This window comes from Durio zibethinus, chromosome 8 (genome assembly GCF_047325235.1).
Source record: "Durio zibethinus cultivar Kanyao isolate XHJ-2024 chromosome 8, ASM4732523v1, whole genome shotgun sequence".
In the NCBI taxonomy this organism is placed as follows: Eukaryota; Viridiplantae; Streptophyta; class Magnoliopsida; order Malvales; family Malvaceae; genus Durio; species Durio zibethinus.
This window is the reverse complement of record NC_143169.1, coordinates 24,588,765-24,604,554: the sequence shown is the minus strand read 5'-3', so window position 1 is coordinate 24,604,554 and position 15,790 is coordinate 24,588,765. Positions and strand designations below refer to the sequence as shown.

Genomic DNA, 15,790 nt, shown 5'->3' with positions numbered 1-15,790 from the left:
TGATCTGCTTCTTATGCTACGAATATCTTGTCCCTTATTCTTATTCTTTAATATTTCAAAAGATTTTTTGAAGACCAAGTTTTCAAGAATGGTAGTTTTTTCACAATTTTCTCTTGGAATGATAGTTGAGCACAATATGTTAGCCATGGTCAAAGAATTCAATCCACCATTTTGCCCCACGGCACACACTTTGCATTCTTATTTGTAGTTCCAATTTCGTGAAAGAAAATTTTTCATATTATTGAATGGTTAGCAATGATCGTGTCCAAAGGAAACATACATAGAATCCATATTCACAAGTAATTACGATTAGTCGGGAAGCTTATCCTCATATACATATATAAGTCAATGTTATCAAGAAAAAAATTATTAAAATGTACAAAAAAAAAAAAGGAAAATTTGTTATAATTAAAGGAGTTGACCACATTTCATTACAATGTTACTTTTACTCGGTAAAATACTGTGTTCTTTTGACCCACTCCAAAAAAAAAAAAAAAGGACTCCTCTTGCCAAAAATTAGTTACCATAATAGAGTATTATGTGATAAGAAAGAGATGCCTACAACATGAAGAAGGTAAATATTGGGATTTAATGTGAAAATCCACGTATAATTTATAAAATATTATTCGTTTTTATATGAAAATTTTATAATTTTATGTCACAAAAGATATTTCATAAATATAAATATAAATCTCAATTTATATATCATAATAAATTTTTAAAATATCTTATATGAGATTGAAAGTATCATATTTGATGAGATAAGTACTTTGATGAGGCTTTCAATTTGGGTGAAGTCTCTCCGGGAGCCAAAAGTTGAAGAAGATTGATACTACAACTTTGAACTTAATTAGATATCCTACGTATAAGGATTTTCTTTTATGGTACTATTTGATAAAGATGTCGTAAAGGTTTTATTCTTAGCCTGATAGGTCACTTACAAATATGGTATATATGCAGCTAAAACGACAAAATTGAAATCACCTAATTACTACACTAATCATTGCAGGCCAAAATACTAGTCAAAAACGTAGGAGAAACTTGGGCTAATTTGGTAACCACGACGTCCAATAGACTGACATTTATATGGGCCATAAAAGTGGGCTACCACGTTACCTGGATCTTGATTTGGGCCTTGGGAAGACAAGCCAATCTTGAATTATAAGGGCCTTGATGATAATGGCCCAAACAGTTTCCCCATTGTACTTCTATTTTTCCTTACACTAAGTGCTGTTTGGATGCAACGGGACCTATGGTTGAAGGTTGGCTACCTTCCATTTTCGTGCTAGCTGCTCAATTGGGATTCAAATGGATTTTCGGTGTGGCACGGTTATTTTTTGACAGTCATAGCCGGTTTTCTCCTCCACTGAACTCTCACTTTTTTTTTTTTTTTGCTTTTGTTGTTTTTTTTTCTTTTTAAGTTGAGTTTTAGAGATAAAAATGTCCATACAACTTTTTTTATTTTAATTTTTATTTAAAATTTATGAAATAATACATAAACAAATTATTATATAATAAATTAATAGAAAAATAATTTTTAATTATTTATTTTTAAAATTATTTGTTAACATAAAAATAATTTAATAATTAATAATTATTTATTAATTTTATAAATATTAAATAATTTAAATTTTTTATTACATACAAATTTTAGTATAATATTTTTAATGATCATTTTTTCTTTTCACTATAATTCAACTTATTGTCAACATTATTTTTGCATCCAAATACATATTTTAATATTAATTTTAATTTTACTGTTATAAAAACCAATATCACTTATACTATTATTTTTAATCTTATCAAAATTAATCTTATTATCCATCTAAATAAACCCTAATACCATCCTAATGTAATTTGGAACTCGGGATAGAAGGATGTTAACAGTTTTTATTTAATGTCTAAAGCAAAAAATTTACAAAAGATAATAAGAAGTGGAAGCCTCTCATATATATATTTATTTTAATTTTTATATATTTTATGTTGAAGGTTGATTTTTACTCATTAATAAATTATCATTATTTGATTCATTGATAGTATATAAAATTTATACACTAACAATGTATTAAATATAAATTTTATATATAAATATTTATATATTTATAAGTGTATGCGTGTGGGCGCTACAATTAAAAAAAAATCCCCATGGCCAAAGAAAAGCAGAAAAAAGAAAAAAAAAACATAATATTAGTTCATTTTCATAAAATATCTTATCTAGGTTTCACTTTCATATGCCTCTAATTTTTTCCCGCATTTCTTCTATCTACAGCCAAAACCAAAACCAATCTGCATTTAGATGGACCAGCAACTGCCAACTAACCTTATTTCCTTTTCGTTTTTGGTTAAACAGGATTTCAATACGTGTCTATGAGAGACAAAAGATTAACGTATCATTGTCTTGTAACTAATAATGTCTTTTAGAGACCAAAACTCAGAAAGCAACATTCAATCCACTTGAGTTCTAACTTTATTCCAATGATGGCTTTCTTCTCATCAATTACATGCATGTGATCCCTTTCAAGTCGTCCATAGCCACCTTTGCTTCCATCAAGCATCCCAATTAACCCAAAATATATTAGAAAAACACCCAACTCTTCCTGACACTCCTCTGTTTGTCCTGCATTAACTATCATTCTGCTAAAAAACAATGGCTATGCAAATTTAGCGAACAGAACAAAGCCATGGTTCTTTAGTTGAGTGAGGAGAATGGCATAGAAATCTTCGTTTGCTTTATTTTTTTAAACACGATCAGAAGAGCAAGTTTCTTATTCTATTGAACGATTTAACCATTTTGTTTGATAATTGGTAACATCTGCTATATATTGTTATTCTTTTGAATTAGAGCCTGTTAGGCATATTGTTTAATACATAAAATTGCAAATACAAATACCAAAAATAAAAATCCATGTATGAAATAAAAAAATAAGTTAATCTTGTTAATGCCTAGCATTAGTAACAATTTGTCACCAAAAAACTCTATCATGCTTGGACTGTGACAAGCCTCTAGTCCTAACAAATTGATCATGGATCAATTAAACTTAGTCATGTCCCCCACGGGGACAAATACCCAACCTACTCACAACCACCGACCCCATGTAAATACCTTTTTGTCTCTGTCATGACTGTAAAGTTCAATTCTTTTTTTTTTTTTTTTTATGATGTCTCAATCCCATAAATGATAAATCAAGTAATTCAAGGTTTAGAGTTCAATGATTCAACCATGTTGCTGGTTTCCAAACAAAGAACAAGTGAAGAAACCAAGTAAAGATTGTATTGTATGCTATTAAGATTGAATATAGAGTACAGATCAGCGCAGAGTGCAGATAAACCATTTTAGCTCCATTTGTTGTCTGAGGACTGACTCGTGAATTGTAGACTACATGACCCGTGAAAAAAAAAAGTGGCAGAGCTTTTTGTCCTGATTGCATCAGCTTTCTGTTACTCCAGAGACGGTTCTTGAACTTTTCCTTGACAACAACAAATTCATAGCTTTCCTGGTTAGTCCCACATATGGAATCAGAGCTTGAAGTCGATAGTCGGGTCCTGAAATAATTTTCTGCAGGCATCGAGCTAGTTGGAATTAGTTTGGTAATTTCAACCGGATTAAAGTCTAAAACAGAAAGAGCTCCTTCATTTCTTATCTCTAAGACTGGCCTGGGCTCGAATGCGTCCATTTTGCATGTATGACTTGACTGAAACGCTAGCTTCTATTCAGTTCGTCAATTGGATGTTGCTCTTTGTGAACTGTGGCAACATTTTTTTATATTGCATGGCCTTTTGCATCGGTAGCTGCGTTATAATATTGGAGCATGGATTTACATGTCCTTGCTTGGCCGTGACATTTCAGGGGGCCCAAAATCTAGTCACTCGAGCCGAAGATACATCAACAAGCATGTGGACAAGCTTTCTAGATATGGATGAAAAGTATATTAGCCTTATGTAATGTCTGCTAGCTGGTCTTCAGGTGTGGAATGAATACGCTCTTCAGCAATTCAAGCCCCATATTTCTTCTCATATATAAAAGGTCTTTATGGATGGGAAATTTGAACTCCATGATTATAAATTTCAGGGACATAAGGGCCCTTAAATTTGTTTTCCGCCAAAGAGACGGTTTTCTGTTTTACAACCAGAAAGAGAAAAAAGCAAATATAAGTACTGTTTGAAATTTTAAGCTGTTGAACAGTATTGAATTATATACTTGCATATATTATCTCAGGGAAAACCTTGGTATCCTAGGCTCATAGCATATGTGACAAGTTGGCCCCTCTAAGTAACCAACAAGGAAAAAAAATCCAAAACCCTAATCCATTATTCAGAGACAAATGTCCATGTTAACAAGTCGATGGAGGAGCCCCCGAAGCCGGGGTGTACATTAACTCATGCTTCGTTGGCTTCTGCATGTGAAACCGGCGCTCGTCGCACTCGAAGCAAAATCATCTTACTGTTTGAGGGATAGGGCTTAAAAAAAAGGACTACATTCATTTACTCATTCGTTTCAGCATTTTTGTTATATTCCTGTCAAGCTTTCCTAAATATGTATATCGATCGCTCCTCACATTAATTTCACTGAATTTTGTTTTCTTCACCACCTCCTGATCACAAGAAATAAACGATGGATGAATGTGTAATTAATTATGATTGTTTGTATTTTACGTAGCGAGTTCTCGGCCTAGCTAGAGCTATTGATTACAAAAGTTTTCCAACTTGGAGAGGGAAATCACGACAACTATGTCATGTTGGATCAAGCTAGTGAGGAGAATGTATCAGTAGGTGATTCTCAGACAGCGTCTTTACATCGTGTTAGGATTGCCACGATTAGTTTTGTCGTTTTGAAGGTGTTGAACTCTCTGGACATTAATAGGGATCTTCTTATCTTAGTGAGGGTTAAGATTTTATCTAATTTCTAATATAGTGCAATTTGGTTTATTATACTATCATTAAATTCAAATATAAATTTTAATGTGGTTTATTAGCAGAAAATTTTAATGAATTTTTATAATCGTAATTATAATTTTTTTTTCAATGATAAGTATAATAATAATTATTATTATTTTTAATTTTATCAAAATTAATTTTACTGTCCATCTAAATAAATTTTTAACTGTTTGAATTAATATTAGTTGCTTCCCATCAAAAGCTATACATAGACTATATACATAAAGAGCAAAAGATGTGCATGGCTTAATTGGTATCTGTTTGCTATAATATATACATACATTTATATATTTAATTATATATATTTAGTGTACATGTACCCACACATACGACTTTAAGACGTATTCATGACACAGTGATCAACTCAGTTTCCAGATATATGGCCCCTACCCTGCAAATCGAATGGTAAAAATCAGAGCATCCCTAAGCATGCAAATGCCCATCGCTCATTGCTGATCATAGGTCATAGCAGACGCAAATAAATCTCAGAGGATCTGTTTAATGATCACCATATATAAGCATCGACCATCAGTATTTTGCAGTGAAAGCGACGATTCAGCCATGTAATTCCAATTCAATAACAATTCCAGCTTTATTGAAGGAGAATTCATGGTAGCATCTTTGACTCTTGACCCCAAAAAGCCATTTATCCAAATATTTTTATCATTAAAATGATCTAACTACGTACATAATTTGACAAAATATATATAGAATGTATTTGCTTTGACTAACTCTTACACAAACTCCTATCATTGAAGATTCAATGTCCCTCTTTAGATCTGACATATATAAATATGTTTATTTTGATCAACTCAAAAAAAAAATATAATATATATATATATTAAATAAAGTATAAAAATCTCTTATAATTAAAAAAATCTTATCTTGCAACCCTAGGAGTTAGTCAAATACACCATATATAACCTTTTTTTTTACTTTCTTGTTTTGACCTTATAAAAAATTTTATGCAAAGTTGATATTTCATATTTATATAACTTGTAATTATGTGTGAAATTCCAAATCTTTTAGCATTTGATTGATGTGTAGAACATAATTCATGAACAGATACCTAAAATAATACTCTTTCTGTTTTTTTTTTTTTTGTCTATTTTTTTTATGTTTCAAAATTATATTTTATTTTTTGTGAATATCTAAATTTTATTTTTTATATTTTAAAATTATATTTACTTTTTAATATTAAAAATTATTAAATTTTAACTTTAATAATAAATATATTAAAATTAAAATTCTTTTTAAAATTTTATAAAAATTAATCTATGATAAATGTTTTAAAACAAGGGAGTATTATGAGATACATTATTCATTGACCTTGTTTGACTGTAAGTAGGAGAAATAGCGAGAAAGTAGATGGGACAGTTTAATTAAACCGACCGTTGGAAGGGCCTTTTCAAGTTTCCAAACTTTGGCATTGTTTCTTTGTCAATTTGATTCCTCTCATTATCCCCTTAACAAAACCCTATGTTTAGTTCATGTCCACGTCATAAAGATGTTCACGCTTTATACGTAAAACCACGCGTTTCAAAGAGCGAGTGGAGTTAGCGTCATTGAGTATAAATAAACTGAAAAAAAAAAATAAGTGTCAAATTAGATACCGACACTTTTTTGGATGTTACATTTGTCATGTCTTAATAGCGAGTATGATTTTATTTTATTTTATTTTATTTTTCATTTTTTCAATCATTTAAAAAAAATTGAATTTTCTTTTTGTTTCCTTTCTTTAAAATGATTCGGGAAGAGAAGACCGTTCCTCGATTCTTGTGCCTTTATTTTTTTCTATTGTCTTTTTCTTCTTTAATTTAGAGTAGATTTTGATTCCATCGTATTTTTTTCAGTGTGATTAAATTTATTACGTCATTAATTAAATTTAAATATTAATTTTAATAAAATTTATTTAATATAAATTTTTTTAAAAAAAATTAATTATAATAATAATTATTATTATTTTAAATTTCATCAAAATCAATTTTATCGAAATACTCGGTTGCCGGTCTTGTACTCTTTGAGTCTCGATCTTTTTAAGTTTATTTTCTTCTTTTTTTTAATCCCTTTCAATTGCTCAAAATCTCAGAAACTCGCAAGTTTAAGACCTCACTGTCGGAAAAACGAAACAGACAAGGACTTTTTTGTATCCCTGCCCCTTCTTACGGATCACAAATAAGAGGACCCTAAGAACCAAACCAACCAAACCAAAGCCAATCCAACCCAGAGAAGAGAAAGAGAAAGCACAAACACCTTATCATGGTGGCTGGTAAGGTGAGATTGGCAATGGGTTTGCAAAAATCACCTGCAAACATAAAGCACGAAACTCCACCTAAACCGCCATTGCCTTCTCCAAGCTCAGCTAACAAAAACAACAATTCCCCAAAACCCCTTTTTTCACGTTCCTTTGGTGTTTACTTCCCACGATCCTCAGCTCAAGTCCAGCCTCGTCCACCTGATGTCGCCGAACTCCTCCGACTGGTTGAAGAGCTAAGAGAGCGAGAGTGCAGGCTCAAAACAGAGCTTCTAGAGCACAAGCTTTTAAAAGAATCGGTTGCGATTGTTCCAGTGCTGGAAAACGAGATCGTAGTTAAAAATGCAGAGCTGGAACGAGCTTTGAAAGAGGTTGAGAGTTTGAGAAACGAAAACGAGACGTTAAAAACAGAGGTAGAGGAAATGAAAGGAAAGATTGAAGAAGAAAAGGAAGGGAGCGAGAAGAAAGTGAGAGAATTGGAGGAAGAGATAGCGGAGCTGAAGAAAACTATGTCGTCTTATTCTGATCGTAACAGTAAAGCGGAGATTACAGCGGAAAGCGACGAATTGCTTTCTTCTTCGCAGAGGTTTCAAGGGTTAGTGGAAGTCAGTGTGAAGTCAAATCTGATTAAGAATATGAAGAGAAATAATAGTAAATGTACGGACGCCGTTGTTTTTAGTGAGAAAGTTGAGAGCTTGGAGTTTAAAAGAGAGGAACTTGAAACAGAGAGACCAAGACACTCGAGGTGTAACTCGGAGGAACTCGTTGAGTCGACTCTTGTTAATATCAGATCCCGTGTTCCTAGGGTCCCAAAACCACCACCGAGACCTTCGTCATCATGGTCAGCAACATCATTAACGTCATCCAATAGCTCCTCTGATTCCACAGAGAAGCACATTCCTCCACCACCACCTCCGCCGCCGCCGCCGCCGCCTTCGGCACCAGTGAAAGCTGTCAAGCTAGTTGCACCTCCTCCTCCGCCACCACCTCGTGTACTAAAAGTTATTGCGCCGCCACCTCCGCCACCTCCTCCGAAGGGTATAAGGGCGGTTGCGGCGAAAGTGAGGAGAGTTCCGGAGGTTGCGGAGTTTTATCACTCGCTTATGCGAAGGGACTCAAAAAGGGAGACCGGGAGCTGTAGCGTGCCGGAGGCTTTACCTGCAACCGCCAATCCGAGGGACATGATTGGGGAGATTGAGAATCGGTCAGCTCACTTGCTTGCGGTGAGTTTCAGTTTCCGCTTGTAGTTTATTTACGATAATGCCACGGTGGCAGTGTGGTTTTTGTGTCAATGACAAATGAGTAGGATGTTAATTTCACTCATATTCAATGGATAACCCGATTTCTTATCCAAATTGAAATGGGTCTGGATGTCAAATTGTAAACGACTTCAGCTTTGATGTTTGTTACTTATGGTCTTTGTGATTATTGTACAGATTAAGACAGATGTAGAAACACAAGGAGACTTCATAAGGTTTTTGATCAAAGAAGTTGAGAATGCTGCATTTACAGATATTGAAGATGTTGTGCCTTTTGTTAAATGGCTAGACGATGAGCTCTCTTACTTGGTACATTTTTCTCTATTTTTCCATTTGATTCTTACCATGCTTTCGGTTTTCGAGGGTTTTTCTTTTGATGATTAATCGTTTATTCTTGGTTTAGGTGGATGAACGAGCTGTGCTAAAACATTTCAGTTGGCCAGAGCAGAAGGCTGATGCATTACGCGAGGTAGCATTTGGGTACTGTGATCTCAAGAAACTAGAATCCGAGGCTTCATTGTTTCGTGATGATGCCCGGCAACCTTGCAGTCCAGCCCTCAAGAAGATGCAGGCCCTGCTTGAAAAGTATATAATCCTAATATATCTTTAAACTCCTTTGGCAATAGTTGCTTTTTATCAGTTTGTTCTCATTCAGTTATTAATGTGATAATGGCAGGCTAGAGCATGGTGTTTACAACCTCTCCCGAATGAGAGAATCTGCTGCAAAGAGATACAAAGGATTCCAAATTCCTATGGATTGGATGCTTGAAACTGGAATTGTGAGCCAGGTAATTTAATTGTTGCACTTAAGACTTTTCTTTTATTTCTGAATTGTCATACTAGCTAACACCATCATTTTTAATTTCCATTAGTCAATTTGGTGATGGATTTTAGGTGGTCCCTTTAATAATTAAATCTTACTTTTGGATCTTGGAAGGCCAAAATGTATTGTTTTTACACTCTTTACTATGTATTACTATTATATTATAAGTAGTGTTTGCTAGATGACAAAAGGAAGGTTAGATTTTCCTCTTCATTTTCAATGTGCACGCATGCGCTTGCCTGCATGTGAACTCCCAGATCTCTAAACATATTTGCTTGTTTGCTTCTACGTTTTACTTGGGATTCATGAGAAAAGAAGATATAATCGGATTCTTAATCTTGACCGATATGCACTGCATAATGTTGGGGTTGACAATGCTTTCTTTATACTGTCTAAAGTAGACGCGAAAGTTCTATGAACTTACTGAACTCTTACCCTAAAAGCAATTGCAAATATAAAATACGTCATCGTTTGATGGGATACTTTGAAGTGTAGGGTTGAACATCTTATTCAATTGCCTCGACTAGTTTTGCCTTTCACAAATTATAATTATGTAATGGCAGTAATGTAAATTGGTCAGGTACACCTTTTTACAGATTTGCTAGTCCCTGAATTCCATTTATGGCAGCCTTTGGTGTCTGTTAACTCATTAATATGCTAATAAATTATCGCAGATCAAGCTAGTGTCAGTAAAATTAGCAATGAAGTACATGAGAAGAGTATCTGCAGAGCTTGAAGCTGTTGGTGGTGGACCTGAAGAAGAGGAGCTGATTGTTCAAGGCGTTAGATTTGCATTCCGAGTACATCAGGTTAACAATCTCAATAATTTGTTTAAATTGGACAAGACTTTAATTTTGCTTTGTTGGCTTTGAGAAGATAACATGTTTGTTTATTGACAGTTTGCCGGGGGATTTGATGTTGAAACAATGAGGGCTTTCCAAGAGCTGAGAGACAAAGCCAGATCGTGCCATGTACAATGCCAAAACCAACAACAACAAAAATTTATTTGCAGGTCTACAACTTGTTAATCCCTGTAGCAAACTCAGCTTCAGAATCTACCAGTTTTTTTGTTGTAAAGACAGAACATCAATGTATGTGAATACAATGCCAGCTGCTATTTGTCCACACATTCAATTTATTCCAGTGCATAACTGATCTGAAATGGGACTTTTACCATTAAAACTCTCTTCTGCCCCTCATCTCACTCTTTAGCTAACTATAACACTGCCAGCTATTGCCCTGAAACCAAAATATGACAGTCATGTCCGGTAACTTTACAATCTTTTTGGACCCCAACTATTAGTTGTGTCTCTACTAAACGAGATAGATTACTAAGCATATCTTGGCTGCTTAGAGATTTCGAAATCAGAATTTAGGATTAAGTGCATTACCGATGTTAACGCAAAAAGGGGGACCTATAACTGTTGCCAGCGTCTGTTTTGGTGGAAACTTTGAAAGGTTTTGGTCTTTGGTATACCAACCATTTTAACTTGTGTTTAACTGTAGTGTTTTAGCCTGTGAAAAAAATAGTAAGACATGAATTCCCCCATTTACTAGAGGACGAAGCTCTCCAGCAAATGGTCATTAGTTTGAGTTGGTTGGGATATATTAATGAATGAAGATGATTTTGCTTTAAAAGAGTAATCCACCAGCCAATCTCCTTGTCCCGAAATTGTCCCATCGGTTAACTTTAAAAACCAAAACGAAGAACAGTGACTAACCAACTAAAGCATCTAGGACATGCTTTAAATTGGCATTTTAGTTTACACTGTCCTCCATAAATTCCTGGATCGTGGTATTTGGGATTTTGGCGCGTTGTCTAAGCCAAACCAGGAGAAATCGTGTATATAGACTGCTTTGATGGCTGGATGTTATAAAAGTTTCAAGCGAGCTGAGCTGAGACTTTGATTTCTCATCCTTTCTCAGCATTCTGTTCAGTTGAAATTGCCGGACTTCGAAATCTCTGATTGGATAAGCATCTGCTTCATATACAGTCCACAAGAATGCTACACGAAACGGGCTTTGGATTTGAGTATTGGACATGAATCACATGGTCGATAAATGGGTTGGTCTCAAAACCTAAGCCTTACCATCTGGTCTAAAAAGGGCTTGATTTGAGAATTGAGTGCACTAGTTATAGCATGATAAAAAGAAAATGGGCCAGACGCAAAATGGAAAGATGATTAGGGAGCGCAACCACCCTTCAATTATCATTATGTTTCATAATTTCCTATCTTGATTGTTGCAGTAATTGTTTATCCATTTTTAATTGGAAAAAAATATTTATATGGATATATTTATTGGTGTTTTTATTTGTTCATAATTTTTTGGTGCCGATTATAAGCTGTCATCTACATATCCAGTTTTGGGTAAATTGTTCTAAGTAAAACTTCGACTTAAAAGTGTTTATCAATTGTACGATTTTCTTTAACATATGAAGATTTTTAATGCTTTATCTATGGTAACTCAAATTAAGAATTTTATTAAATGAGCTCAAATAATTCATGGGATTTGAATCTCAAAGAAATCTCCCTTAGACAAGTTAATATATGGTGATTTGAATGGTCTTAATTGGTATATGTTGCAGGAGTCTTCCTCGGATAATGGCAGCAGGTGAGTTTCAGCCTTCGGGACATGAATGTGGAAAATGAATGTTGGTATACTTTTGGCAGGATATTATTTGTATTGTAACCTGCTGGCTGATCCAGTAAGATGAGTTTCTTTTAGCACTGGTGATTTTTCAAACACCCCTAATTTTGCCAGAAAAAACAAGTACTCTTCTCATTGTATACAAGCACTTCCAGACTAGTAATTTACTAATCAACATAATGTCCTGGAGCCTTTATTTGCCAGAGATTATTGTTTTCCTGATTAATAATGGATGCAGAATCCTAATAATTCAACTGCTCTTTAATTGTGAGACTATTGTTCGTAGGTGATGGAGACATTTTATGCAGATAGGGAGATATAGAGCATGGTGGAAAACTAACTTTATTTTTCTAAAACATGACAGAAATTTGATGTGATTGTCCAACAAGGGTCAAGATTCTTCAAACATTAAAAGCTAAGTGTTTTTTTTTCTTTTTTTTTTTTTTTCACTTTGAAGCAATTATTTTTGGTTTAAAAAATCATTCACTTTACAATTGATATTTGCCCCCTCATATCACCCAACGGTCTTTGCTCCCTCGTTATCACCTACCAGAAGTAGATGAGAACTTTGAGCACCGCCCTGAATGTACAATTGTATGAAGAAGAAAAGAAATAAATTCTTTGTTGCCCAATGTAGACCTTCACATATTGAGAGCTGCGTATAGAAGCTGGTTCCAGGTATCAGGCAGGCCAGGAAGACACCAGTGGCTGCAGTCATTGCCCGAATGTTCACCGCTATAGGTGGAGGGATGAGCATCTTTTCTCAATTGCGAAAGCGTTGTAATATCAAGCAAATAAACTGGTTTCGTCATCATCCCCAAAACTTTGTTCACAATAGCAGCAGCTGGAGGAGCACCTGCCGGGTATGTAGAGCCGGACATTGGCTCTAGTTCACCATAACAGTTCTTTTTTGGTTGGTTCCACTCCCTGCCCCTGATTTGATTGAATATAATCAAGATTTTGTAATTAGTTATGATTAAGAGGGAAAAAGGTAATTGACTTGGCTGATATTTTGATTAACTTTAGGGGCAAAGTTTCAATTTTTACTCACTCGTAGTGGGTGGGAGAAACGCCCTGGAAGAAGACCTTGGTCTTGGTAGGATCGACATTGTTGTCAACCCAGTTAGCCCAAGTTGTAAGCCCTTTATTGAAAGCCTCTAAACGGTCCATGTCTTGGTATAATGCAGACCCATCTCTAATATAATCCCATCTACATTAATCCGAAAAGAAAAAAGAAGACGTATAACCGTAATAATCAGGTTGATTTCCCTGGCGATATGAAGAAAAACGAAAAATATAAAGATGAAAAATCCTACGCTTGAGATTTTCCTTTGTGGGTCCACCAATGCCAACTGTTGAAAATTAGCACGTCCATCCCTTCCCATGCCTTGCCACCATTGATGGAGCCTAGATTAAGCACTGCACCAACATTTTCTCTAACTATATCTACCAAGTATGGCGTTCGATAAAAATACAGAGTCACTCCATAATCCTGCATACAGTACAAATTATCTTTTAATCATTCAAAAAAAAAAAGAAAGATATCAGAAAAACCCTTCTTTGTTTTCTTTTTCCTTTTTACCCCCTCGGACGTGGAACAAAAATTAATGAATGCCCTCAATATGGGATAGGCCACAGCTGACAAGCAATGTTCGAATATTGAGATTAAATTATTACACACAGTGTGAAGTAGATAATTGTAGACGGCTACTGTGATAATAATACACTTATAATTAACAAAACAGGTTGGCAGGTCGCTTAAAACAGCTGTCAGTGGTGTGCGATGATTAATGAGGATATCTCGTCTCGTTAAGAAACTACTAATCATGCAACTAATGTCTGCTGTGAACCCTTCATTTTCACACATTTCGTTCTTGGCAAGTCAAAAGTGTACCGAATAAAGCCAAGTGTGAGTTTTTTTGTCAATATTTTTTACTATAATTAGTCCAAAATAGTCAATTTTGAGTTGAAGAAATAAATAAAATAGGAAATACAATAAAACCCAAAAGGGGAGAGAACACTTTTTTCTTTGCTTGCTCGTAACTCCCAAGACAAGCAAATGAATGAAGAAATGGATGGAAAAGCTTTCCCAGTACCATAAACATAAACATTCTGCCTGGGCCAGAGAGAAACGAAAAAATTAAGGGGCTTAAAGGGTTAATCAGTTTGCTCTAATTCTTTCAAATTACATATGCCTCTATGAGAATCCTAAGCATCTATTGAAAAGAAGATGAAAATTACAGACTATAGTTCAGCCATAATACTCATGTCCATGTGAAATTTAATTATGAGAGGGATTGAAGGAGATGAGGGAGACACAAATTAGTAAAAATATAAATCACATGATTTTTTTTTAGTTTAAGGAAAATAAAGGTCAATTCTCTCATGATTGCTTTGGCCAATCCCACAAATTACTCCAAGCAACTTTTTATGATTAATTCAGTGTTCTAAGGAAAATAATTACCGATACTAATGTTATCATAGCAAAATCTTATGCATGACTTCAGCCATATAAACCCAAAAAATGTCCTAAACTTGATTTAGTTCAGGCAACCATGTTGCCAATCCTGGTAGACAGATTGCATTCTGTTCTGCCACACAGAGTAAAAAAGGTTTGGAATTTGGAAGGAGAAACATGAAAAAGTTTCCAAAAAGAAGGGAATGGAAATCGTGGAAGCAGCGGAAGCAGCGGAAGCAGCGGAAGCAGCGGAAGCAGCGGAAGGAGGCTTTGAACAATGAAAAGGATAACTAAAGAGAATGATGGGAAGGATAGAACAATGAAAAACAAACATTCAGTCCAGTGCACGGTGTAAAAATTGAGTTGATTCTTCAAAACCAAAAATTAAGGCAAATACTCACCACAAAGATAATAAAAGACAAAGGGTCCTTCCTCACATATGTGGTCTTGGAGTTGGGCACAGACGCATGAATCATACATGCCAGAGATTCCCACATGTTCGAACTCAGTGAGTCACCCACAAACATTATTTTCTTTCCCCTCCATTTTTCCAGAAAACTCACCCCATCAAATCTAACAGCAAAGGGAAAAAAAAAACGATCTTTCTCGGTGAAAGAGTCTACAGAGAGATCGATGGTTAAAAGAAAATTATAAAGAGGGAAAGAAAGGGTACCTTGGCAAGCTACAAGCGTCAGGTTGCCAGGAGTACTTAAGGTATTGCTTGTCTGGCCTGCCATACTTAAGGCAGTCAAATTCAGGATCTATGAAGGGACATCCTGAAGAGTCATAGAAAGGGTAGGAAGGATCAAAGACCCATTTTCCTTGAAACAAATTGCATCCACTCACTTGCTTTCTACCTCTTAAGCTAGTCACATTGTAGTAATGTTGCCTTGCACTTGCTTCTTGCAAGAACACAAGCCAAACTAAGACAAACAAACACAACAGGATTTTGCGCCTGAAACCCATTTGGGATTTTGTGTCCCTGATAAATCTCTCAAAGATAAACCAAGCTCAGATATGAAAATAAAAGGTTGTCAGTAGACCCGAAGCTTATATAAAAGTGTGAGACAGCGAGAGACAGATAGAGAGAAAGAAGGGGAGTGCAAAGCCAGGGAAGGCTGCTTGGTGGGTTCACATGGTATAAGCTATAGGAAATGGATTTTTTTTCCTGACGTTAACTTGGGACGGATTTTGGAGGGATTCATTATAGTAAAATGTGTAGGGTATCATGGGGAAGGTTGAACTTCTACCTTTGTTTTCCATGGGGAAATCAAAATGTTAATTATTTTTATGTCATAGCTTCTTCTAAACTTCTTTTTTATTCCATTGGCTACCATGTCACGGGGCATCTGCAAATAATGTACAACTATCAAATTGCACATGCTTTAACCCTTGTCTTTGACTTTCTTGAG

General features: G+C 34.9%; 2 protein-coding genes across 3 annotated transcripts; one reads left to right on the top strand and one right to left on the bottom strand.

Annotated features, from left to right (window-relative positions):
* The first annotated feature begins 6,948 nt into the window (after positions 1–6,948).
* LOC111278149 (protein INCREASED PETAL GROWTH ANISOTROPY 1-like) lies at positions 6,949–10,405 on the top strand. The gene is made up of 6 exons (XM_022864675.2): positions 6,949–8,412; positions 8,626–8,757; positions 8,852–9,033; positions 9,125–9,236; positions 9,946–10,080; positions 10,171–10,405. Exons 1-6 carry the CDS (start codon positions 7,195–7,197, stop codon positions 10,297–10,299), a joined length of 1,908 nt encoding a protein of 635 aa, XP_022720410.2. The 5' UTR covers positions 6,949–7,194; the 3' UTR covers positions 10,300–10,405.
* A 1,892-nt stretch (positions 10,406–12,297) lies between these two features.
* On the bottom strand, positions 12,298–15,508 carry LOC111278150 (protein trichome birefringence-like 38). Of its 2 annotated transcripts, none has more exons than XM_022864677.2 (5): positions 15,052–15,508; positions 14,816–14,951; positions 13,237–13,412; positions 12,972–13,130; positions 12,298–12,853 (listed from the first exon to the last, which is right to left on the bottom strand). In XM_022864677.2, exons 1-5 carry the CDS (start codon positions 15,342–15,344, stop codon positions 12,562–12,564), a joined length of 1,056 nt encoding a protein of 351 aa, XP_022720412.2. In that variant the 5' UTR covers positions 15,345–15,508; the 3' UTR covers positions 12,298–12,561. The 2 variants fall into 2 exon arrangements, with proteins under 2 accessions (XP_022720412.2, XP_022720411.2); XM_022864676.2 differs by having other exon boundaries at positions 14,780–14,951; positions 15,052–15,503.
* Positions 15,509–15,790: the final 282 nt, after the last annotated feature.

Excerpts from the sequence above, each read along its gene's own strand:
- LOC111278149 (XM_022864675.2), top strand. The coding sequence starts at position 7,195 with ATGGTGGCTGGTAAGGTGAGATTGGCAATGGGTTTGCAAAAATCACCT. Across the intron at positions 8,413-8,625 it reads GGTCAGCTCACTTGCTTGCG|ATTAAGACAGATGTAGAAAC; the intron begins GTGAGTTTCAGT and ends ATTATTGTACAG. Across the intron at positions 8,758-8,851 it reads ACGATGAGCTCTCTTACTTG|GTGGATGAACGAGCTGTGCT; the intron begins GTACATTTTTCT and ends TTCTTGGTTTAG.
- LOC111278150 (XM_022864676.2), bottom strand. The coding sequence starts at position 15,344 with ATGGGTTTCAGGCGCAAAATCCTGTTGTGTTTGTTTGTCTTAGTTTGG. Across the intron at positions 14,952-15,051 it reads GACGCTTGTAGCTTGCCAAG|ATTTGATGGGGTGAGTTTTC; the intron begins GTACCCTTTCTT and ends CTTTGCTGTTAG. Across the intron at positions 13,131-13,236 it reads CACAAAGGAAAATCTCAAGC|ATGGGATTATATTAGAGATG; the intron begins GTAGGATTTTTC and ends GGATTAATGTAG.